Source organism: Varanus komodoensis, unplaced genomic scaffold (assembly GCF_004798865.1).
Source record: "Varanus komodoensis strain SLA01 unplaced genomic scaffold, ASM479886v1 scaffold7_1, whole genome shotgun sequence".
In the NCBI taxonomy this organism is placed as follows: domain Eukaryota; kingdom Metazoa; phylum Chordata; class Lepidosauria; order Squamata; family Varanidae; genus Varanus; species Varanus komodoensis.
The window spans coordinates 17537357-17564225 of NW_025336479.1; the positions used below are offsets into that span (position 1 = coordinate 17537357).

The 26869-nt window shown below is 39.2% G+C and overlaps 1 protein-coding gene across 1 annotated transcript in view; it reads left to right on the top strand.

Moving 5' to 3' along the window:
* TENM2 (teneurin transmembrane protein 2) overlaps positions 1–26869 on the top strand; it is a 730807-nt gene that overhangs the window by 466264 nt on the left and 237674 nt on the right. Inside the window, exon 6 of the mRNA XM_044454098.1 lies at positions 15605–15843. Coding sequence (XP_044310033.1) covers positions 15605–15843 — 239 coding nt within the window. The remainder of the gene's footprint in view (positions 1–15604; positions 15844–26869) is intronic.

The following is a 26869-nucleotide window of genomic DNA, read 5'->3' on the forward strand; positions in this document are numbered from 1 at the left end:
CCACAAGAGTTGTGATGTGTTCTGGCAGCCATTTTGAATATTAAAGCCCAGGTAAGAAGTTATCATGCTTTGTTCTGTCATCCAAACCTTGGCAGTGAAGGACTCAATGGGTCTGGCCCTGGTGTGCTATTAAACTTGACAGGAGAGAGAGGAAAAAAACTGCATTTTTATTGTCAAGAATGAAGTGCAATCACAATGAAAGGGCAATCGTCCCTCAGTGCATGGCAGAGCACTCTTTTATACCCGTCTTGACCAGGCAGCAATGACAGTTGCTATTGGATTGAAATTCCTGCTACAAGTGCTGATTGGCACATTTGAATTCAGGTAGTTTGTTCCGTTCCCTGGGAGGCGGGGCTAGCTGGAGGTTGGGCTGTGAGCTCTGGGGAGGGATTCCTCTTAATCCCTGGCCATGTGGCGCTCTGGTTACACTGAAAACACTTCAGGACGTGATCAGCCTACTCAGGTTTAATGTCAGCCAGCCAAGAATGTCCTACAGCAGCAAGGATTATTTGAAAGTTAAACCACCGCAAATTATTCATAATTTGTTGTATGGTTATTTGAGGGTTCTTTAACCGTCAATTACCTGTGCTTACTTGGATGACATGACAAACCATGCCAGTTCCCTGCCAGGGTTTTAAAATTTGAAATGACATGCCACAACTGACTGTGGCTGAAGCCATAGTGAGCTACGGTGACTGTAAGTGAATGTAGGCTCTGCTACTCAGTTCCCCAGAGCATATTTCTTTGACTATAGAAGGTATAAAGATGCTTTGGCCAGCTGCCCAGGTCTTGTTCTTTGCTGCCAATTTTCTTGAGAATAAGTCAGCTACAATTTGTGGCTTAATCTTGGATAGTATAGTGTATCTGGCACTTATTGCTGAGAACTGCATTGATGGAAATTCTGATCCCATTTAGACGCACTGAACCTGCCTGTTGCTCAGTGTTACCATTTTCTAAAATTAGATTGCAAAAGGCTATAAAGCATCCAACTATTTCAGAACAAACTTGACTTTTAGCCCACTGTCTGTGGACATATAACTGCTGGATGTATGTGTTGTGCTGAACTTAGCTTCAAAATTAATTTCCCCATCTGCAAAATACCTTTTCTTTGAGGCATTTGCCACATTTTTACTTTTCATGATAGAGTGTTTGCATTTTTTAATTTTAGAGATGTATATCATTAGTAACCAGCTCAACAGCTATAATTACTCCATCCAGCAATTAATGACATTATTGTTGCAATAAGAATCCAGTAGCAGAATTTGGGAAGGAAAAAAACACCCTGGAATCATGTGTTCTGACCTTCTGATTAATCAGCTTAGCCCCATTTTACCATGTGAACCCATTCTGTATCCTCCCAACACACACGTTAGATGTCCATGTAGTTCATCTTCATACATGATAACAGTCTAGAGATGTTGGCAGTCAAGGAAAATATTCATTTACTTAATTAGTGAATGATGCTATTTTGCCCAAATCCACTGCTTCTTTGGAGGTAGCGAATCTATAGTTAACTTATGAAGCTTCCCTACGTGCAAAGGAAAAAAAAATCTTTGTGTAAGTGGTCATGTATGCAAAATCTGTTCTCTGTTGAAGTGAATGAGGAAGCCAATTAGCACAGAAGCAATACGCATTCATTAAGTTGTCAGAAACATTGCCTTTTGATGTGTGACCTAACTTAATTTTCAATTCCATTCTTCTTTTTGTACCTACTAATTTTTCATATCAGTTGAGTGACAAGCTATGAAGCCTTCTTTTTACTATTTTTAGTTATGAAATACCTAGTAACCAAAACTGTTTTGCTAGTGGCATTATTTTTAGATGGAATGGGATACCTGGTGGGCATGAAAAGATGATATGTCTGCTGTAAGTTTTAAGGCAGTATGAAACTTTCCCATAAAGTAATGTGGGGAAAATTTCTTTCCATGCAGTGCAGTCTTCTAAGATAGTTGGAAAGTTATTCCAAGATTGCTTTACTGTCTGTCTTCTATAAATAAAAAAGATAACATGACTTTATGAAATTTTAAGACACTTTAAGGAAAATGCTAACCTTTAAACAACTTTAAACCTTCTTGATTTCTTGTATATTACATTGAATTTATGACAGGTGTTTCTAATATATCCATATCTTTTAGAATTTATCTATAATTAGTCTCCTTCCGCAGCTATACATCTATGCATTTTTATTAGCAGAAGCAGAGAAACAACTGAAGCCTTTCACCTGAAGCCTTGTTTTATGACTTTACCTTAATGCATTGACATTCTGTTCCCAGTTGGCCACAGACTTTTCACGTTGCACTGCACTTTAATTTTGCAGTTTTCTTAGTCTTCCTTGAAATGTGGCAGCTTATTAATCTCAATATTGGGACTCCTTACTAGACATTTATGATCTATATTGTACATCTATTGGGAAGAAGAGTTTTCTCTTTTGATTATATTCTGCACTCATTTTCTCCTGGTTAACACAAAATGATGCAATTGTATATAACTTCTCCCCAGACATGTAGAGTTAGGTGTTGCAAACTCTTAAGAACTATGTCAGTAATGAAGTATATGCTTTCCCCTAGCTAACATAAAATGATAACTAAATAAATCTTCTCCTTAATCATGTAGCATTTGGTTTTGCTTTGCAAACCCTTGAGGGCTATGTTAGTGTTTTCCATGGGAGAATAGGTATACCTTAACTGGAACTGGGTGAGTATGTCATTGAGATACTGTTCCACTTCTTGAATAGTTTGCCATTTTACAGTCTCCTCATTAGATACAGCACTTTTGCTTTTATTATTTCCTTGTCAGTTTGAAACTGACTTTTTCAGAAAGATCCACATGTTCTACTTGAATCATGTTGATTCGTAAGTATCCAAACAACTATTTATTACTGAGGCAAACACTGAGCAGCCTAATACAAAATATTCAGATTTATATAGCTTAATTTGACATTGAGTAGAGAAACAGCTTTATGTTGAAAGGTATTGGTGTTTTGGGGAGTTTTTTCACGAGAGTTATGGTGAGGACACTATTCTTTACAGTGCAAATTTACATCGTGGCCTTCAGTGTATTAAGCTTTTTTGTTATTGAAGCCATACATGGGGCCATTTGCAGATGCCAATCAAAAGCATAATGGCTTATAAATTAGGGCAACCGAAAACCTATTACAGGTTTTCTTTGAAAGAATATTTGTCAAAGATTGTACAATATCCTAATGCCAACTCTGATGTCTGCCTGGCATTATTTATATTGGTATGAATTAAGTCTGCCTTACTGTAATTAGCAATGCTTTAGTCTGAAGAAACTGACAAAGTGAAATAGCAAGAGAAATTAGGTTATTCTTGAACACTGCAAGAATATTGTTCCTTTTATTTCTCAGCCAACTATACTTTGCATATTTTTTAAATAAAATATTTGTTCCTTTCTTCAGTGAATTTCAGACAATTGGCAGATAGAAATCTCTAGGTTTTCAGGGAACTTCCAGTGGCACAAACTTTTCTTTAGAGCATTTTCTGCTTCTTGGCATAAAAAGCTTCCAAAGTGGCATACAAATATTTATTTATTTATACACACATTTATATGCCACCTATAACTGCCAAGGCCTTCTCTTCCCTCAAGCTAGCAATCTAAAAAGACACTATGCGTGTGTGTGTGTGTGTGTGTGTGTGTGTGTGTGTGTGTGTGGTGCAAAGAAGAAAGAGGGAAAATATTGAGTGGGCTCACATGACAAGACAAATCCATCATGAGTGACAAGCTGGGACTGATTCCCTCAGGGTCACATGTTCACGACAACATGCTATCCCCTAGTAATGCATGGGTTGTCATAATGTCTGCACCTGAGCAACCAACTCCAGCATCAGGCTGATAAGTTAGTAGTGAGGCACTTTGCAAAAGCAACAGAATTCCCTTGCTGCTCTTGCCGAGCTAGTCCAGGCTGCCACCAGAGCCAGCTGCCTCACAAATGCCCAAGTGGTATCATGGCTCTGAATGGATTTATCCTTTTCAAAAAAAAAAATACATAGCCCTGTCAAAAATAACAGGTAAAAGGAACCCTATCAAAACACTGTTTTCCCATAAAGGGTAGTAGTTAACCCCATGAGCACCCAGAATATCAGGAAGAGGAGGAAAAATGCAAAACCCTACAAAGAGCCAGATTCAGAAATTCAGGATTTTCCTACAAAGTGGGTGTTCTAGTGACCAACCACTTTTCAGGAGTAAAGATCACTTGTGGCTTTGGTTTTTCTTAATAGGTCATCTTTTGGTAACTATCAAGAGAAGCCAAAATGAAAAATAAAGTGGTTGGAGCCCCTCTGGGTTAGTGCCCACAGTAGGTGCCATACTTTGGCAACAGACATTACCCACATGAGGCTTGCCCCTTTGGATCCATCCAAGTCCATTTAAAACTATAAAACAAAACAAAAAAGTCATAAAGAACTATGCAGATTTCTTGCACTTTTTAAAAGGGGTAATAAACCTGTGCCAACCCCATCCATGTGTCACTTGGGCACTATGAAAGGGCTTTCAAATGAGAGTCCATGACACAATCTCTGGGAGGAGGAAGTAAAACAGGGCAATAAAGCCTTGATGAACACAAAAGCTCCTGCAATTGTGGTGAGGTGGGAAAGTAAGTTGGATTCTGCTGTGATGTCCCTTGGGATACCTGCAAGAGTATCAAGGAGGAAAAAGGGGTGAAAAGCCAAGGTTAGCTGGAATGGGTGTCAGAGAATAGCCCACCCTGTTTAGTTTATTTGCAGGGTGCATCATCACAACAGGTGAATTCATCCATTAAGTCTAACAGAATGGTCCACTACAGCATACTAGAATTGACAGTTGAGGGATGGGGAATCTTTTTGGAATTGGTCTGCAGGGTTGGTGGAATGGCCCTAATTTCATTCTCGTAACACTCAACTTTGAACACAGTCACTGCGTTAGAAGTGGCTGATTACTTCACTGAGGAATTCAGAAAAAGATTTCTGCAAGAAGCTGAAAAATTGCACTAGCAGCATGACAGCATTAGATAAAGACCCGACACATATTTAAATAGTTTCTGCTACTTCCATATTAATCTCCTTAAAAAAAATCTATTCCTCATCTTGGTGTTCCAGGTTGAAAGCCAAAAACCTTGACTGTTGCCAACCTTGCCTGATGCCAATCTTCAGAGCCATCCTGCAGTCATTGCATCATAGGATCGTGCTCTCCATGATTTAGAAACATTTGTCTATTACTTGAGGATATTTGATTAGTGAATGGGCCCAATCTTTTTTTTTTTTTTTTTGTTGAGTCCTATCCCTGGTACATGAACAGTATGATGGTGACAGCTGACCAGTTGGGCATTGCCATTTTGATAGAAATATGTACAGTCTTTGTGTATAAGTATTCTTCCACTCACGTTCTGCCACTTGAGACATTAACTCTGGGGGCGTTTGTGTGCGTGTTTGGTCAGTTTTTAGTATGGGGTGGGTAGAGAGAAGACATCTGGGTTAACTGGCCTTCTCTTGGCTTTCATGTGGCATTTGCCTATATGCTTTTGAATGTAAGAGATGGATGGCTTAGCTTACTGACTGGGAATTCTTAACAGCCAGGACAGGCATGTCTTTCTGGAAATATAAGCAAGCATACACCTTTTCTCAGGGGAGCTTATAAGGCAATTCATTAATTTACACTACACTTTCATATTTGTATTTAAAAAGCCTCCACTGAAAGACAACATATTATTAATATTATTAATACTGTTAATAACAAACATATAGTATGTTGGAGCATCAAATGAGGTCCACAGAGCACCATGGTTTCTGGAGTAGTCTGGCGGCTCATTAAAAAAAGAGAGAGAGATTGAGAGAGTTTTTCAGGTATAAAAGTTCAGCTTGCACTGAAGGAAAACTGTCTGAAGCTTAATATTATTTTGTGCCTAAAACACGCAGTGACACAATTCTGCTCCTCAGTGTAGGGCATGCATGCATGCTTGTTGGCTCATTGAATTCACTTCTACAATAATTTTCAAGATAGGTGTGTTTGTGTGTGTGTGTGTGGCATTCATTTACATGAGCTGCGGGATGTGTTAATTTTGCAGCATGCTGTTTCATTACCCCGCAGAAGCAGCATGTTTGCTATAGCAGACAATAGATCTAGATTCTTTCCCATAAGCTAATTCTAGAGTCAAGGCTATCATGTCCCAAATATGCATATGAATGCAGGCAAATGGCGGCATGCTGGCAATACTATTTTTGTGCCTAAACCACACAGTGACACAATTCTGTTCCTCAATGCAGGGCATGCATGCATGCTTGTTGGCTCATTGAATTCACTTCAATAATTTTCAGGATAGGCATGTGCATGTGTGTGTGTGTGTGCGCGCGTGCATGTCTGTGTAGCATTCATTTACACGAGCTGTGGAATGTGTTAATTTTGCAGCAGGCTGTTTCATCACCCCGCAGAAGTAGCATGTGTGCTATAGCAGATAATAGATCTAGATTCTTTCCCATAAGCTAATTCTAGAGTCAAGGCTACCATGTTCCCAATATACATATAAATGCAGGCAAATGGCAGCATGATTCACAGTGCAACCCACGTATAGGACTAGCTAGTCATGTGTAATATTTGCTGTTCACTATCAGGTACTAGTGCCCACACAAACAATGCAATGTAAGCATGTGTGCTGTGGTATAATATAGAAAAGGCAGTGCCTGTCTTTGCAGAGTTCACTAGCCCTGCTGTGTGACAATCTATATGTGTCTTTCTTGACACAAAACCAAACTTTTTGATCTTTGAGAGGCTAGGTGTGAAAACCATTCCCCTATAGACCTAGGAAAGAATGATGCAGAAGGTAAGTGCTGGCAATTCTGATATCACAAGGAAAACAGCAGTTCTTGCAAAAGTGTTGCCACTAAAGCAACCATGTGATACTACCATAGCGATGTATTGCTCCTCTGCCTGTTTTAAGATTTTTTTTCTTAGTACACATATGTCCCTCTAGGTTCTGCTTGATGCTTTGAAAGAACAAGGAGCCTAAAGGCTGCCCCTGCCTTTTTGTCTAACATGCTACTTTCCTGTCAAGCAACTTTCAAACACTGTGCTTTGCATGTCCAGCTGTGTCTGGGTTATGATATGGAAGGTGGCAGTGACAAGCTATTCTGGATCCTGCACCACATATGACAGTCTGACTTAGCAATTGCAAAAAAAAAAAAAAAAAACCTGACACAAAAACCACTGCCTCTAGGCCTAGTTACCAGCATCTACAAAATTAGAAACATTGGAGGGCCAGTACCCAAGATTTTAGATAACATTTTACTAAAAACCTGGTTAATCCTGGAAGGCATCCGATTGTGCTTCAGTAGATATTAAGTGCCATGATTATATTTATGTGTGGATTGTAAATGAACATTTCCCTGCCTAATGGCATTTCCTTGGCTACTAAACCATGAACACTGACTTGAATATTGATTATATGCTGCAGGCCAGCAAACCCACTGAAACAGCAAGTTGTGTCTATCTGTGCCCATGACCATATGCTTGTGTGGACAACGGAGATGATTGTCCATATGTTCCTACTTACAGCATATCTGTGCATATGTTTATCTGTCTGGAGACATGCACTTGAAATATAATTTGAATCTCCTGATGCATACTTTAATTCTTGAACTCAAACTTCACACATGACATTTTTTTTCTTTGACAGTACTGGAGAAAATCTCTCCTTCTCCAGTTCTTTTTATAGGCGAAGGTCTTTTGTCATGTACTTACACAATTATAGCATGTCTGCTTTACCATACATATTGGGTATCTATTGCCAGTGTTGACCTCCCAGTCTAAATAGGTGCAGCATGGTAGACTTGTGTACAGTTTTTACTCATTACCTTTTATTTCATGCATCCACATGTCCTTGGGCAGGAAAAATAGCACACATCACGCTTCCTCTAGTCACTGAACTGTATGTGATGAAGTTTCTAGAGATCAGTTAACTTCTTGTTTTGCGTTTTAATCTTTGATGAGGCTGTGTTTTTGAAAGTTTCCCTACTGCTTGTAACTGTATTTGTTGAACTTTTTGTACCTGGCTGATACAATGTCATTCAGCTGCACTTAGAGCCTCCCTCAAGCTGTGATGAAACCCCCACTCCAGTTGGATCATAGGGACTTAGACTACTTGGCATATTTCCCATAGCTTTCTGCCAGGCTTTCAGCCACTTTTGGTCATGCTCAAACACATTCATGTTTAGGAACATATGAGACTGCAATGCACTGTGCAGACCATTGGCCAGGCTGGCCTGGTATTTCTGGCACTGACTAGTGCAAAGTCTGCAAGGCTTCATGTGTGCTTCCCTGTCCTCTATCTCTCTACAAAAGCATGGTGCAGGGTTTGCCCACTTATGGAACTATTGTTTTTCTGATTAATTTGGAAGAGCAATAGCTGCATAGAAATTGAAAAGTTGATTTGAAAGTCTCCTGCTTGTCATGAGCTGGTCACCTGAAGGAACTTGACTATTGCCTTTTTCAGAGGGTCTTGTGATCTCTGGCTACAAATGTCTTCTCTAGGCTTCTCTGGTGGCTCTCCTCTGTTGATTTTTCTTCTTTCCAAGGTAGAGGATGTTGGTGGTATAGTTTAAGGATGCTTAATAGTCTTTCATACCTGCCCAATATCCACCATTTTCTCCACTGGTTAGTTACTTAATTGGGATTTTCATCAGTTTTGAATGTAGTCTGAGCAGAACTGGACCAGAGTGAGTGCAAGATGAATGACAGGCTGGTCCACCATCTAATCCTAAGGAATGTTCACATAGCTGGGGGGTAAGCCTGCCCTCTTTTAGAGACCTTCAAAATGTGAAGGATGCTTTTGCTAAAGAGTTGGTGTAGCATCCTTGATCTGCCCAGAAGAGGGAACTTTCCCATCAGTTTACTTCCATTTCACCCAAGCAATTAAAAAGTTGTCAGCCATTGTCTTAAAAAAATGATACTTCAAAATAAAGGTATATAGCACAAGGACCCTTGTGCTTATTTTCCCCCTAATCTCAGGCAGGCATAGTCCCTATTAAGATATTGCTATGCCTGTAAATAACATCCCATTCTGAACAAGAAAAAACATTTAAAAATCTATTATAGACATTGAGCAGTGTGAAGCATTGGTTTCTGAACAACACATGCTTGATGGCTAGTCAAACCAACTCAGAATCCATCCAAGCAGAAGTGGGACATTTTCCAAAGTGCTGAATTAGGATCTGGGTCAAAGTAAGAGATTGGTGCATGGTTCTAAACTTTATTTAGGCTTTCAGAACATTATCAATGTAGTGCATTTGACTCCAAAAGATATTTTCATCAGCAAAATACAGAAAGCAACTATCCATTTTTGAACAACCTTTTAAAGTTTTCTCTGGGCCACTCACCACCCAAGTCATGGAACTGAGATTAATGTCACTTGCTAACTTAGTGTCAGCCAATGGGGAAATTATATATGAAGCCACACCTTCCAAATGGCATTTTAATTTCCAAAAGTACATGGAATCCCTCAATACTAGTGTTTGAAATTACAACTTAAAGTAGGTTTACTTCCTGCATATAATCTGTGTGTAATGCTAAACTGTGGCTAACTAAAAAACCTCAGAGGAGGGAGGATGATGAAATACACTTCACTTTATTGCAAACTTAGGTAAACCAGGAGCCAGAGGCCTATACGTTTTATATCAGGTCAGCACTGTAAAGTTATTTCTGGACAAAGAGTTCAGCAATAACAGAAAGATAGGAATACGAGTGTATTTAAGGGACATTTTCTTCACTGAAATCAGATTTTGCTAACATGCTCCAAAGGGAATAGTAACATTGCTTCCTTTCCTATGTCTTGTAAACTTAGAAGGCTGTGCTCTTTTTGCCTTTTGTTCTGATTATGGTTTTGACCCACTGATCTTCAAACAAACAAACCATCACAATTGCAAACAGCTTCCATATTACGTCATAGCGTTTGGCAAAGCAGAGTGTGGCTACTATATCATTAGCCAGAACTTTGGTAAAATAGCCAAGATATCAATCCTGCTTCATTTCCATGAGGCTGCTGTCTTAGAGAATAGAGAGAGTACAAAACTGCTGTTAGCTCCCATATGTGCTTCTTGCTTTCTAGACATGAGTCATACTATGTTTTTTAAAGTGTACTGTTACGCAGATTGACTCCTGTTTCCTGTCTTTCATTACAACTTCTAATCTGACATCCTCTATTACCAGTCTTTCTGTAGTGCTAAATTTTGTATGCTATAGATGCTGATTTTTTAGAGAAAAGAAATAGATTAATCTGAATTCCCAAAGAACAAGTATCGCTATTCCAACGCTGGTAAGGATCCTAATGCTTTAAGTTTCTTTGAGCTCCATAGAGAATGTTTTTAGGTGGCTTATGTAAATACCATAAATATGACAGACAATATACCAATATTTTTCTTATCTTTTTGCTTGTGGAGTTAGAATCATAGAAGTGGAAGGGATCTTGGAGGTCATCTAATCTAAGCCCCTATTGAATACAAGATCTACAGTGCAGCATGTTGCTACAGTGTCCATCACAGATGACTACCAACCACTACTTAAATATCTCTATTGAAGGAAAGCCCACCACCCTCCAAGTCAGCCTGTTCCACATTTAAACAGCTTGTACTGTGTGGAAATTTATCTTAATGTTTAGCCAAAATGTGTGTCAGTGCAATTGCTACATACTGGTTCTGCCCTCAGAGGCACCAAAATTAAGACTGATTATTTATTGTTTCTGGGTGATCTGTAAAATCTCTTGAATACCATATACTTGATGACTAGGAGTTAAATGTGTGAGCTGCTTATTTGGGAAAACATTCCATTTGAGGTGGTTTTGGTTGATGTGAAAGTTGTCTGTGATGTTCTATCTGTGATGGATCATTCATGCATCCTCATCATCAATTGCTATAACAAATCACAGAAGTGCTGAATATGCATGTATGAACTAATCTATAGCTCAAGGGAACAATCAGCTAAGCATCATTTCTATGTGCCACCAATTTATTTCATATGTTTTCTGTGAGTATAGATGTTCATTGCATCCTTTATAGTTCCAGTGGGTAGCCATGTTAGTCTTGTAGCATCTTAAAGACTAACCAATTTATTCTAGCAAAAGCTTTTATGAACTGTTGTCCATATTTTCCGATGCAGAGAATACTATGGAGGCTTTTTATGCAGTTCAAATGTTGAAAGCAAGGGTGTGGGGCAGGAAAGAATTGTAAACAGTAACGGCAGAAAGAAATTCACTGCAGAAAGTACTGATTGTGACAATTGTGGACAAGTGCTGATTGTGACCATTTATAGTACAGTCCTTGAGACTGCAAGCTTTGTAGTGTGCAGGCATGTGTGGAAAGGGTGCATCATTGTAGGTTGAACACTAGTGAGAGGCAGCCTAGTATCTGGAAGCAGACGTGTCCTCATCTTTCCAATAAAATTGGAGTTTGTAATGCGGCGCTTAAGCGTTTTAGACATGTTTGCTGTTATGCATGGATAGACTGCTTTTTAAGAGAAAGGGTTCCTAAAACTTGCAATTAATAAGAATATAGTTAAAGCTAGTTTAATTGTTTTTAGTTTATTCATACCTCCTGTTCTCCTGTAAAGCAGTTGCATCAGGTAGATCTGAGAACAAGCCTCTCCATGAATGACTTTTGGAAATGAATATGTGATAAACCCCCCATAGCCCCCACCTTTCTAGAAATATCTTTGAAGAAAGACCATGGCTATGCATAAAAGATCTGCATTTCTGCATATAGCAGGTTGACTCTTCTGCTTGCCCACATTATTCCTCTATTCGGAGGGTACATGCAGAAGTCATTGGTGTATGCATGATCAGTTTCTCCCAGGTTATTGCTGGGTTAGTTTGGATTTTCCTCTTTGGGAGGTGCCCAGTACCCATTGAAATACATTTGATCTTTGAACTCTTCCTTTGCCTTCTGGAACTGGCAGAGTTAAGACTGTGCTTTGCCATACTGTGGAGCTGCAGGTTCTTACCCCCACCCACAGGATGTCCCTAGCATTGTGTAAGGATACAGTTCAGTAGGGATGTCTCCAGGCTCTAAAGGAGATGGACATCCTATCCAGGATGGTAGAAATACAGATGTGATCTTCATTTCTGTGCTCCTCCCACTCTGCAGGTCACCCAGATGGCCAATTTTGATGGTCTAGCTGAGGACATTCCTCAGGCAGGAAAGGATGCTGGAATGCTTCCAAGATCCCTGTAACTTGGTGGATCCAGTCTGCCCTTGTACCCACCCATCAAGATGTCTTTTTTGCCTCTTCTCTTTGTCACTTATACAACCTCAGAGAAGTAGCCAGTGTGGTTTTTTTCTGCACAAGCTGTGAGCAGGCGAGAGGGAACTGAGCATGGATCCCCAGCTCCAAGCTCAGAGATTATTTCTGATCTCAGAGTTAGGAAACCATAGCATTCTAGGGCTGAAGGATTGCTTTGTAACTAAGTCTTAGCTTGCTGAAAGTTGCTATCTTGTTTTTGCTTTGATAAATATAAATATACTGAATTGGAAACTGAAATTGATTTAAGGGTTGTTTGTTTGTTTTACTTATCTCTGAAGAATATAAACAAAGGATGCCTTCCAGCAGTCCTCACTTTCAGTTGGAGGTGCAAACATGCCATGTGTCATTATAGGCCCTTTAAAAAATCCCTGTCCACAGTTTAAAAAAAAATTGCCCTATTCAGAAGCCACCTAAAATGATGTTGAAGGAGGAAATCTAAATTTTCTAAAGTTGAATAAATATAATGGACAACTTGTTGACCTTTAACATAATCTCCAAATTTGACACCTGAAGCAGGACCTTTCACCATGCCTGAAAACCGGGCTGTCACTGCAATAAAAAGTAATAACATGGTCTAGTTGCATTTATGGATCCTGGACATACAGTTTAATAGATCCTGTGATACTACATTCTCTCACACTTGGTATTCTCCAGGTAGACTGATAAGTAATGCTAACTAAAATGCAGGAGTAACTAATAGAAATTTCTCCCAAAGTTAATACTTTTCCAAGCATAATTGCATCAGTTAGTTGAGCTCTAACATGTTGTGAGCTTTGCTTATACAACAGAATGTGTGCTTCCTCTTTTGTCTCAGTGCCCTTTTTCTACTCTAGAGGGACCTCGGCATTTCACAACAAATTTGGGGGACTGCGTATGGCTGTAGCCATGAGAGAGAATATGATGGAGGGTGCTCCAATGACAGGTAGACAGCTCTCAATGCGACCCATTGCTAGCTGGGAACAACCTGATTGCATTTACAGCAGGAGTTTTGTTTTTTAAGTACTGGTACTAATTAGTAATTCCAGAGTATTCATTTGACTTCAGTATCAATTAGAACAACAATTACGTGTTACTGTATTTAACTCCAGTAATTAATAAACACATATTCTATAGATAGATAGGTGACTATGCAGGGAATACTGCAAAGTTCTGTGCACTTTGGAGATTATACTTTAAAAACTATCCTGAGCTTGGCAAGTTGGAAGGAAATTCTTTTTAAGTATGAAGTGTCTCTGGTTTTTATTAATAGGGGCCTAGGAAACTTGTTCGCAGCAATCTACTATTTCTCCATTTAGCCCAGCATGGCCAAACCCAACTGACAGAGCTTCCCAGGCCTTCCAGATCACTGCCATCCTTTTCTTCTAAATGGGATTGAACCTGGGACCATTTGCATGGAAAGCATGAACTATAGTCCATCCATGAGTCTGCATGCATGAATCCAGGTGTATTCCTAATTTTCCAAACATAAAAGAGGAATGATGCCACTTGTACTGAATGGCTTGGTATAGGATAGAGGTGGCTAAACTGAGGCTCAGGAGCTGGATGTGGCTTTTTGAGTTTATGCTGTGGTTCACATCTCACTGCGTGGGAGTAATCACCGGTGCCCACGTATGGCTCACTACCCATGGGCAGTGCCTGCAGGGCCCCACTTGCAGCTCCCAAGCATCTGACATTTACCATATGTGGCTTTTCCATTGAGCAAGTCTGGCCAGCCCTGCTATATTGTTGTGAGCCGCCCCGAGGCTTTGTTGTGATGGGGGTGGCATAGAAATGTTTTAAATAAATAAATAATAAATATATGAGATCTCGAGTGCCTTCCTGAGACTTGGAAACACCTGTTGATAGGCAGAGGTAGGTGTCCCATGCACCGTTGTAGAGATATTGGAGTAAATGGGATAAAGGTACAGTTTTTAGTCTGAATGTGTCAATGATTTCAATTTAAAATGTTGCAGGCACTACCATTGTGATGAATAGAATAGACCCCTAGGGAAGAATGGGAATCCAACTAATTTCCACTCTTTTCTGCCACACTCCCACCTGTTTACAAGTTTTCCCAGCACTGGCATGACCAACATAATAGTTATGCTGCTGGAATACTTCAGCAACTGCAAGGATTATTTCTGTGCTAATATGATTTGAGAGGGAGGAAGGCTGCTGTCGCATTGTATTTGACCAGCACAAATTTTTGAAATAGTTTAACTAGCAAAAAGGGGCTTTGGAGCATCCAGTGCAAATAAATTGATGGTGCGTTTGTAGTATTAATTGAGTAGTCTGAAGCCTTAGGTGGTGTTATCATGTAGAGGTAGAGACAACAATGCTGCCTTTTAAAAAAATAAAGCTAAATTTAATGTATTTTTCCATTTAGAACATCCTTAGGTTAGCTTACTAAGCAAAAATATTTTCCATGTGTTATGGTTGGAGATTGTCAGTAAGGCCAAAGAAAAGAAGAAAAAGAAGAAGAGAGTTTCTGTAATCTGGGGGATGTGGATACACCTGTTAACATGTACTTTATTTAAACTTTTCTTAGGTTGCTAATAGACTCCTCACTGTGTCAACAATAAATTCTCACCAGTTTCCTCTTTAAACATAGTTGTGACATGTTCTCCCTAATTATACTTTTTGTTGTTTTGAGCTTTACTCAATTAAACACACATGTTCAGGCCCTGTAAATGGTGAATATTCAGTTTCTTGATTGGATGGATCTTTGATAATCCATTACACTGATTTTTCAGAGGCTGAGCTATCATCATCATCATCAGGTTTCCATTAGCTCTCTGGGGGTAATTACAGATGTTATTTTCTAATATTCAGAACTGTGTTTAGAAACTGTCAGACTTCCCGTTGTCCCATGGGAAGCCCAAACAGTAACTGGGAACAGCTTCCTAACATTACCATTTGTACAGCAAAATTGATTTTCAATAGCATCTAGATTATATGTTCTAGCTGTTGTTGTGTATTTGTCACTCTCTTCCTCTTTTAGTTTGCCAGACCTTAAGCCTGAATATATTCCAGATAAAGATCTTTCTGTTTAGGTTGGCATTTAGTAATATAGAGGGAAGAAGAAGAAGAAGATGATTTTATAAGAGTATCCAGCTTTAACCCTCCAGCATGAGAATCGGATTTGAAATAACTGATTTTTTTTTGCAATTTTCTATATTCCTTTCAAAGCACTGTCATACTTCATCTCATAGTTAAAGCTAAGCATCATGAGCAAAATGAAGCTTCCTTTTCTCTTCATTTTTATTGCTAGCTAATTTTACATCCCAAACAGCTGAGTTACTCTATTGTCATGTGTTGGTTAACAACAGTCAATTTGTCTGCATTTCAGGCATTTTTTGTTCAAGACATCTTCTGGAACAACTCCTCTGTTCAGTAGTTCTTCCCCTGGATACCCTTTGACCTCAGGAACAGTTTACACACCACCTCCCAGACTGTTACCTAGAAATACTTTCTCCAGAAATGCATTCAAGCTGAAAAAGCCCTCCAAGTACTGTAGCTGGAAATGTGCTGCTTTATCAGCTATTGCTGCTGCAATCTTGCTTGCCATATTGCTGGCCTATTTCATTGGTAAGTCCATATTTCAACTAATAATTTATGAACAGTTTCACATCATCATGCTCTGCTCCACATAATGCATTTTTCAACTGTATCAAACAAGCAAAATGTTAACAATTACCTTGGGAAAAGAAGTTCTTTGTGTAAAGGTGTTAGGGATTTTAAATCTAATTCTATTTTAATTACTTGCTTTACATTTGCTTTTTATTTGTTTTCATTAAACTTTCTTGATAATTTGGGTTATCACATACTTCATGGTAAAACCTTGAGGCTGACCAGATTTGTATTGCTTTGAAATCATGATGTATATTAGAGCTATCACATAACCTAATTGTATAGGTTTGATGAGACATAAGTAACCAGAAAAAAATAGCCTTGTGGTAAGTGAAAAATGGTTTCAGGAAGATTGAAAAAATGGATGCTTGTATGAATATTTGGTATACATTTCCATGGGCAAAGTAGCATTTCTTCTGTAATGGTTCTAAATTAAGTTTTGCCCACTTCAGATGCATATGCAAAATGAGTTGGAGTCTGGCTGCCATTTCTTTGTTACAGTAATGTTTTGTTCTCCACACAATAGCTGGCACTTTTCAGATGAACTCACAATGCATGAAGCCTCTCTTTAACTTTTGTTCTTATTTCTTCATGACATGCATTGTGGCACTGATTTAGTGGCTCCATACCCTTCCACTGTGAGATTGCTTGTTGGCTTTATTTCTGAATCAGTTTGTTCCTTGTACTATTGTCTGGCCCTAGTATAGATCGTTCTTTTAAAGTGTCCTCAGATGTTAAGTCTACTATATCAAGACAATCTGGTAGTCAATGGGTTCTTCCACCTCCAGCATAATTTTAATGACAGCCATAAATTTGCAAATTCTATAGCTACCTTTAGTTCTAGCAATTTTCATTCTGTGATTACATAGTAGGAACACTGTTCCAGTTATCAGAAATGTACAAATGTTCATTAGAGTGCTTGCAGCAAGCCCCACATACCTATGCAATTTGCTTCTGAAACAGTTTATTTAGGAGATATAGGAAAGTGAGTCCAAAATAGTTTCCATTTGGGCCCAGATTTATATGGGGCAAACAAAGGTGAACACTCAGAATAGAGAATGACATTTCTCTATATAGAATGCAGGATGAATTCCTAAATAGCACTGTGCAAGTGACCCTGCATTTTGTGTCCCATTTCTGGATTAGGCTGTATACATGCAGGGGGCTTATATCCAACCTGCCTGAGCTGTATGTACGGAGTACTGGACTAGATGGACCATGGTCTGATCCATCATGAATTTTCTTATGTTTTTGTGTACACATGTTACAGTTAGTAGCATTCAGTGCATACACTGAATTTAGAGGGACTGACTTCTGAGTAAACATTTACAGGATTGCATTGTTCTCCATGATTACCTGGCATATATAATGTAACCCAATACATAGTTTGACCTCCCTGAGTAGTTATTAACATAGACATCCAAGAAACAGGAGTTAAGTAATCACAAGCCAGTCACAGCCTGGTCAATGCCTGGATGGAAGGTGGTTGAGACTCCACAGAAGTGGATAGATATGTAACATAGACATACGGAATCAGATATTTGAATTTGTTAGGATTTATTGTGAATAGCATTCAGCTTTTTTCTTTTACTTCTTTTCTACATTCTGCTTCTAGTTGTCAGCTTAACATAGGACATTCACTACTTTGCAAATGATACTACCCTTCCTGTTCCTCAAAGCCAGTACAACTGTTTTTGTATGTACTATTTGGAAGCTCTTATTCCATATAACATACCATTTAGAAAGGTTCTTTCTATACCAGCACATCCTGTGCAACAGCCAGCCTGGCACAGAAACTTGATACAGGATTGGATCAACATATAAGTAAAGTGCTTGTAAATATTATCTGCAGCTGGAAAGAGGACCTCCATGCAAAAGGTTATTTTATCAGCCTTCATATGTTGGGGTAACATTTTAACTGGCTGTCAGTATATGACAAAGTACTTTTAAAAGGGTTTTTTTTTAAACTGTTTCTTCTGTAAAGAGAAAAGCCGCTTTACCCAGTATATATTCAACCATTCGGCCCCACTGTGCTCCTGAATAATGAATTTTTGCAATACTTAACATTTATTTAGCATATTTTACTACTATATTAGATAAAAGTAGAATATTAAGATGGGGGTAAATTCTGCTGTATTTGTTCATATTACTATTTGTATTTTTAACCCAGCTTTATTTCAGGTTATCAGGTTATGCCTGCTAGATAATCAAAGAAACCATGCTTTATTTTTCCAATACCTGGTTTGTTGTTTTTTCCTGATCTTTACATTTTCTTCCTGTATCCCAAATACCTTTGCAGCACTGTAGCACTAGCACAAAAAGTGGGTGATTTTTGTGGAAGAGGAGACACTCTTGTCTCCCACCGCTATAGCTTGGCAAAGCAAGCCATCATTCTGAGTTCACATGTAACAACAGCTCATGGATAAACAACCCAGAGTTTATAACCTGATAACAACTGAGTTGTTTGCTGTTAACAAGCCATGGTATGTAAGTAAACTTGTGTTCTTACAATACAATACTCCAGAATTCAATATGACTAAGAGTGAACTTAGTCATGTACAATTAGGTACTACAAAGAATAAATACTGATGTATGTGGTACTGTTTCAAATTATATGGAATGCAATGTGTTTTGTTATATGTAAGATTTCATATATATTGTTTAATGTAGCCAAGCAAGCACACTTTTTTCTTGGAGTGGGGAAACTTTGTTTTTAAAGTTTTCTCTATACTGTTTTTCAGTCTTCTCTGAAGCAGTGTTTCTGGGCAAATACATCTAGCTTTTAATGCTGGAGAAAATTAAAAACAAGATTAAAAAGTTGTGTCATGGGTCAGGGAAAAGAAATGCAAAAGAATTAAAGCTTTGAAGTTGTAATCAATTTTTTAAAAGCATATTTTGTTTTTACCTTTTTCATACCTGCTGTGTTTTAATTTCTTCACCTGTGCTCTCTCCTTCAATTTCAATCATCTTGAATTTATCCTGCTTTATATATGCACCATGAAAGCATGAAAGAAGACAACAGAAGAAGCCCATGTGGTTTCACAAAAAGTTTAGAGATGATTTGAAAACAAAAAAGGACACATACAGGAAGTTGAAGGAAGGCCAGGCTATAAAGGAAGTATATAGGCAGGTATCACAGAATTACAAGGACAGCGCCAGGAAGGCTAACACTAGGAATGAATTGAAGTTAGTGAGGGATGATAAAAGCAACAAAAAATAGCCTTCTTCACATATGTCAAAGTAAAAGACAGAGGAGAGAAATGGGAGGTGCACTACCCAATGTGGTTGGCAAAATGATAACAGAGGACAAAGAAAAGGCAGAAGTGCTCAGTTCCTTCTTTGGCTCAGTCTTCTCCCAAAAGAAGATCTATGAAGGGAAGTACAAGCTGAAGGAGCAGGATGACGGCTCAGAATTGATGGGCGAATGGTCAAGAATCATCTAATTGGGTTGAATATGTGTATATCTCCAGGGCCCAATGAACTCCATTCAACAGTCATAAAAGAGCTAGTGGGAGAATTCTCAGAACCACTGTTTTCTCTTTTTGAGAAATCATGGAGGACAGGGGAAGCGCCAGGTGACTGGAAAGGGGTTAACGTTGTCCCTATCTTCAGGAAAAGAGAAAAAAGAAGAACTGACATCAGTCCTTGGCAAAGTTTTAGTGCATATTACAGAGCAGTCAGTCTGCAAACATGCTGAAAACAATGCAGTGATTACTAGAAGCCAACATGGATTTCTCAAGAAGAAATCCTGCCAGACCAACCTGATTTCGTTTTTTGATTGGGTAAGCTCCCTGATGGACTTTGCCTTGACTTTAGCAAAGCTTTTTTCCAAGTACCACATGATATTGTGATCAGCAAACTAGATGAAAGTGGGCTAGATAGAACAATGTTCAGGTGGGTATACAGTTGGCTACATAAGTGGACTCAAAGAGTGCTCATCAATGGCACCTTCTCAACAAGTGGGGTGCTTAAGGGTTCAGTCATGGGCCCAGTACTCTTCAACATCTTTATTAATGATTCAGATGAAGACGTATAGGGAACAATTATTAGATTTGCAGATGACAGAAAACTGGGTGGGAGAGCTACTACCCTGAAAGACAGAAAAAATATTCAAGGTGATCTTGGGAGGTTGTGGGCTCTCCCAGACTACAGGCATTCAAAATCACAGTGGACAGCCATCTGAGGTGGGTGGTTTAACTTGGCATCCTTCACTGAGCAGGAGGTTGGACCTGATGGCCCTCTGCCCTCTTCAAACCCTAATATTTTGTAATTCTATGATAACACTTTTATGTTGCCACGTTCTGTTTTTGTAAAAATTAGCACATTATATCAAAATTTTGTTGCTACATTTTTTTGATGTTTCAGAAGACTTCAAACCAACATATAACAAAATCCACTGTACTGCTCATAAATGTTATATTTGCAGTTTAGCCCATTTAAAATTGGGCCTCTCTAAAATAATAGGATCAAGTGACAAACCTGGGAAGAATATAATCACTCATTAGAAAGAAGCACATGCTGCACTGCCTATTGTTGTCCTATCTTTCCGCTTCATAGTTGATGTGGAGCATTGTCAGTTAAATTCGTTTTTAGTTCTCTACTTTCATGCCAAACTTAAAGAACTCAAAAGTCACCTTGTCATTTTTTCACTGCAGTGATTCTTGCCAAATGTAAAATGCTATATTTTAAGTGTTCCTCTAAACTACTCTGACTTCTGTCAGTCTGCCTCTGAGCTTGTAAAAGCATCAGGCCATCAACTCGTCAGTATGTTAAAAGTGTGGTAATTTGTGGTACTTAGGGTTTCCTTTGGAAACAATAGAAGTATTATTTTCCAGGGAAGCTAAAAGCTTGCCAGGTATTTAAAGTTGTTCTACTTGAAAATTGATATGTTGCGACTCATGCTGATGAGTTTTAGAGTGCTGGGACTATTTTGTTGCCTTCCGTCATGTGAAATAGACCTGGGCTTGGGAAAATAAAAGGGAAGTGACAGAAGGGTACAGTGGTGATTAGATGCTTACATAACAACCATTTTATCTGAACAGAATAGGAAGAATACTTGCAATCTATTCAATTTTAGGTTTGAATGTAAATGCCCTGAGATTATTAAATATATGCACATCTCGCCTTAATATACCATATAATTAATATAGCATGTAAAAATACTGCTTAGGGTCTCTCCTAAAAATTAATCAAACATAAGATTGCCCCATAGTGATTGATATTTCTCTCAAGAAGGCATACATACAAAGAAGTCACCCACACCTTGGCTGCTACTTACAATCTAGATGCTACCACAAAAGCTCATAAAGCCGAGCATGAAACTCAGAACTAGTGTAGCATCTGCATTAGTCCTACAAATGTGTCTGTATATCTGGTGAACCATTTTGCTGCCACAGGTGTTGTGCTAGGTAGTATATAGAACTATGAATGGAAAGTACTGGTGTTTCTGTACATGATTTACATTTCTCCTGGAGAATACACATTTGAGTATTTGAATAAGGTGGTCTCTATATTAGGAACTCCTGTCAGGAAAGTAATTGCCTTAATGTATGTGCCCCAACAATAACAGGGAGATGTTTTAGCCATTAACCCAGAGCAACACAGAATTCTTCAGATTTTCAGTCCCAGATCAGCAACAAGACCTCCAATCTGAAGTTCCCCCATCCTCCGTTCAGTCATACAGAATGAACTGTAAGAACCACTTATGGGTTCAAGGCAGTATTCCAGGCAATGAGGAGGGGAAGAGAACAAACCCACTGAGAAATGACACATCCTGGCAGTGTTCCAGCCTCTTTCTCTTCCTGCCTAATATTCAATATTGGCCATTTAGCTGACTTGAAGGGTGGCTAGACCAGGGGCATGATAACAATCTCCATGTTCCTCCCACTCTGCATAAGATGCCCATAATCCTTCAAGTTCAGAGGCTTATTCACAATGGACTTCACCCTAGCAGTCTTAGAATATTAGAAGTATGGACATAGCTAAACAATGGTAAAGAAGTTGTGTATAATCCAAGTACTACTGCCCCATACAGAAATCCAAGTAAATTAACCTACAGGGTCAATTCTTGTCGAGTAAAAACAGAAAGAAATGTTATGGATTACAATCCAGTGTATGTGATATTTTATATCCAGTAATGATTTTAAAATGCTGCTTTCAGCAGCATCTATCTTCCCCTCCCCCCATGAAAACACTGCCTGATTATTTGCAAGAATATAAACAAGTGGGTATTGGGATTCTAACCCTGATTCTTAATCCTCTAATTTTACATATTGCTGATTTCCTCTTAGTAGTTTTGAGGAAAAGGTAAACACAGTTCGCTTACTCTCATAATCTTAAGTTTAGAAAGGCTGTGGTAGCTTTCTACAGCGTTTTATTGCTTGTTCTCTACTTGAGAACAAGTTATTTCATAATGAAAAGCAGGTTAAACATGTCTTAATTGAATGAATATGGATCTACAGTTTAGCAAGCTCAAGGCTACAATATCAAGAAGTGGAAAATAAGAAATCTAATCTAAACTTAGCTTCATCTTTATAAGGTACCCAGTTTTAATGTGGTTTTCTCATATAACATAACATCAAAGTTCTGCAGATAGCATTTGGCAGCCTTTTCTTTTCTTTTAGAAAGAAAATTTATATATCATTCCATGATACAATTTTTAATGATGAACTGGTACAATTTCTTAAATTCTAGGGATAATTCTATCAGTCCTTTGTTATCAAGAAAAACATTGCCAATCTTGATAAGAGAATGTCTTGATATCCTATCCCATATAAAGGCTGGTATTAATTTCAGTTCATTTATTAAATGAAACAACTGCTCATGTAAACCAGATTCTGACTCAAAAATATTAAATGGCATAGTCAAGTTGTTTCTCTTATCTTTTCTGTCAAAAATATCTGTGGATTGATCGATCTAACTTCATTTTTATTCTCTCTCTATTTGAGAGATTTAAGTATTTGTACAAGTGAATGTACTTGTGGAATATGGGTTCCTTTTAATTTAGCCTTGGATTAGAAAGAAGATAACATTAATTTTAGCTCTAGTCAGATGACATGACATGACTTGTTGAAAGTTATTTAGCCTATGACAAGACACTTAGACTGCAGGCATCATTTCACATACGCACCCCTCATTCAGGGTTGATATGTTGTGCAAACCCAGCACCCCCTCAGTAATGAGAGATTAAATACATGTTTATCCCTTGGATAACTTGTGCTTGCCAGGTATGCACAGCATAATCATTGGTTGCATATGCAAAACAGGGATGCACATACCACAGCCTCACCATGAGTTAAGTAACTGACAGTGTGCTGTTGTGTTGTGTAAACCAGATAATTAACTCTCATATAACATCTACCATGAAGATTAGTTTCCCATTACATTTGGTGCTCACTTTGGTTCCACAAGGAACAGCGCTTATTACCTTTGATTGCATTTGTTCCCCAAACACAGGACTGTATTTACACTAATTTTCATCAATGAATTATTTTTGAAGGAAGGTAATGGTATTCTATATACAAGTCATGTGTGTCTATGTAGTATTCAAGTGTCACAGAGATTTGTCAGATTTGTCCTTTGATAGCTCATTTGCAAGAAAGTCTTCAGAGTAGCAGATGGCCTTCCTTGTCATGGATATACATTCTGTGGGACTGAATCAGGTTCTAAGTTTCCATTCCCTGCTATGCAGTTTATTGGTTAGTTTATTTTTATGATGGTTTAATGTGTCTACTTCAATTTTGGTTTTTGTTGTTGCAATCAACTTTGAACACCATTCTCAATGGAAATATGGAATATTAATCATATAAATATTTTAAAACTTTTAAAATAATGAATACTCCATTCTAAGACAGCACTCCTGCACCACTGATCTGTGAATAAACTACCTGAACTCACTACTGAACCTGTGACACAACTCAGTGAGCCTGTTGATATAGCAGGATCTTTCAGCGGCTCTAAATGTCGTCAACTTTCTGGGGTGACTGTTAGAGTTGGGAGGCGGGGAGACACTGTGTTGCAGTGATTCTGCTCCTGCTTGGAGGGCTGTCTCCAGAACTTGGTGCTAGGGGGGGAATATTGTGCAATCCCATGGATTCTTCAGCATGGAGTGCTTTAGTTGTCTGTTCTGTCTCCTGTGATGGTTAATATCTACATGAAACCCCCAAGTGGAGTCATCTAGAGTTTTAGAATGCATTGCCACCAGAAAGTCAATGGCACGCAACTCTATTTTTTCTTTCCTTCATCATCAGGTGAGATTGTGGACAGTGTCTGGTCATGACAAAGGATTGGATAAGAGCTAAAAAAAATGAAACCCAATCCAGATGAGACTGATATGCTGTTGATTGACTGTTTTTATGAATTTTTGTAAACTGCCCAGATAACTGCCCATGGAAATGAAATGCATAATAATTCTGAGTAAACAGATATTGCTTTATACTTTAACATTTCTTGTATTTTTAGGGTTTTTTCCTTCCTTTTTGTACGGAATCATCTTTCATAGAACCATACAACTGGAAGGGGCTGGGAAGCCATTGGGTCTAATGCCCTGTTCAGTTCAGGACTCAGGTCTTCCAACCAGATTCTAACCAGGGCTGGTTAGGGTTAGATTAAGCAGGATCAGGACATCAGGCTATACAAAAGAATATTTCTTTTGGAATTTGAAGTTTTATGGACTGTTAATAAGCAGATGCTTATATATTTGTAAATAATCCCCAAAGAAAGCACACAATTTAGCTAACAACTTTAATGTATACATACTGCCTGAATTATTTTTGAATCATGAATTTCTAGTTTAATTCATTTATGTTTGCAGTTTATCATTTGTCAAATAGTTTAGAGATGACCCAGGATGTGAAACATGTTTTGCTAGAAATATTTGAAGGATATGCACATAGTAGAAGAATGAGAATACCTACATCTGCTAAACATGGATAACTACATCTTTGTAGCCGGATAGAACTTACTTTTGGCTGCCTGCCACCTTTGGCATCTGTATTACAAGGACTGCAATTGGATTTAGTTGAAGGTCAAGGTGAATGACCCAATTAAAGAGTAAATCTAAGAATTCTTCGGTATTGCCTGATGGTTAAGATAAGGAGAGAAAGTGCTAGCAAAGCTTAAATAGTGACCTTATTCATCACATTGTTTTCTCACTAGTGTCTCTCTCTCTCTCTCTCTCTCTCTCTCTCTCTCTCTCTCTCTCTCTCTCTCTGGCATTTTCTTTTTGATTTCCTTTTCACCAATAATTTTGTGCTAGAGCCTTGCGATGGTGACAGATTTTGCAAAACTTCTGCTCTCACAATCTTTAATATTTCTTTCACCATTCTTGGAGATAATGGGCTGCTTTTCTTATCACACTAAATCAGGAGTGGGGAATATTTCCAGTTCAAGGGCTGAATTCTAGTTTGAACAATATCTCAGGGTGTGGGGGATAGGCCCAAAGGTGAGGAGGGGTGTATTACCAATGTTAGGGCTATTCTGAATAGGTGGGACAAGACTTATGCATATGCAGTCTCAAGTGAGTAGGACAGAATAAATCTTTGGTGCTTTCAAACAGCATCCAAGGTGCCATGCTTTGTATGTCTGCTTAGAGCATGGGTCCTCAAACTACAGCCCATGGGCCGGATCCAGCCTTCCATGCCCATTTATCCAGCCCCACATAGAGGTTTTAGACTCACCACATGCACGTGTGCGTGGTGAGGCGCTGGCTTGCTCACAAGGAGATTGTTTTGGACTCGCTTGGAGAAAATGATCTCTGTGCACACATGCCCCTGCCCTGCCACGCACGCGCACCCCACTGCCCCGGCCCGCAGCCTCCACCCACACTGCCTTGGCAGCCTGCACCCATTGCCGGCACCTTTCAACTGGCCCCCTGTCCAAAAAGTTTGAGGACCCCTGGCATAGAGAAACATAGACCAAGCTCTGCATGTCCACATACAAAAAGGGTAGGGCTCAGAAGTGGACAAGACAAGTGTCAGAAATAGCATGGCTGAATCTCACAGCAGATTTTCCAGCACCACCCACTTTCCTTTGCAGGGGAAATTTTAATTAGCTACTGATCGAATAGATTTTCTTTTTCTTTCTCAGTGAAGGTTAGTAGGCACATTAGACTGAGAAACTCCATGAGTCATATCTTGCCTGAGGGTCAGAGATTCTTCATCCCTGAGCTAAACTATCTAAAGAACTGCCTATCTCATTATGAACCTGAGGCTCGAAGGCCCGCTGTGACGACTTTGCCAAGCATTTCAGGGAGAAAATCGCTCAGATTCGTCATGAGCTAGACGCTACTAGTGATTCAGAGGCTTCTGGGGAGATACCAATGTCGCCGTCTGGTCCAAAATTGATAGATGAATTTCAGTTACTGCGGCCTGATGCTGTGGACAAGGTGCTTGGATGAGTACGTCCCACCACTTGCCTATTGGACCCTTGCCCATCTTGGTTAATAAACAACGCCAAGCATGGGATTGGGATCTGGATCTTGGAAGTGGTTAATGCTTCTCTGAGGGAGGGTCGGGTACCTGCCCCTTTAAAGGAGGCAGTAGTCTTACCGGTCCTGAAGAAGGCGTCACTGGATCCATAGATGGCCACTAATTATAGACCAGTGGCCAACATTCTGTTTCTGGGCAAGGTGTTGGAGTGGGTGGTGGCAGGACAACTCCAAGCACTCTTGGATGAAACTGATTATCTGGACCCATTTCAGTCAGGCTTCAGAACCGGGTACAGAACTGAATCTGCCTTGGTCACCCTGTATGATGACCTGTGCAGGGAGAAGGACAGGGGGAGTGCATCCCTGTTGGTTCTTCTGGACCTCTCAGCGGCTTTCAATACCATCGACCATGGTATCCTTCTGGATCGGCTAGCGGGATTGGGGGTCGGCGGCACTGCTTTGCAGTGGTTCTGCTCCTATCTCAATGGCCGATTCCAGAAGGTGGTGCTGGGGGACTATGGCTCTGCACCATGGCAGCTATGCCATGGAGTACCGCAG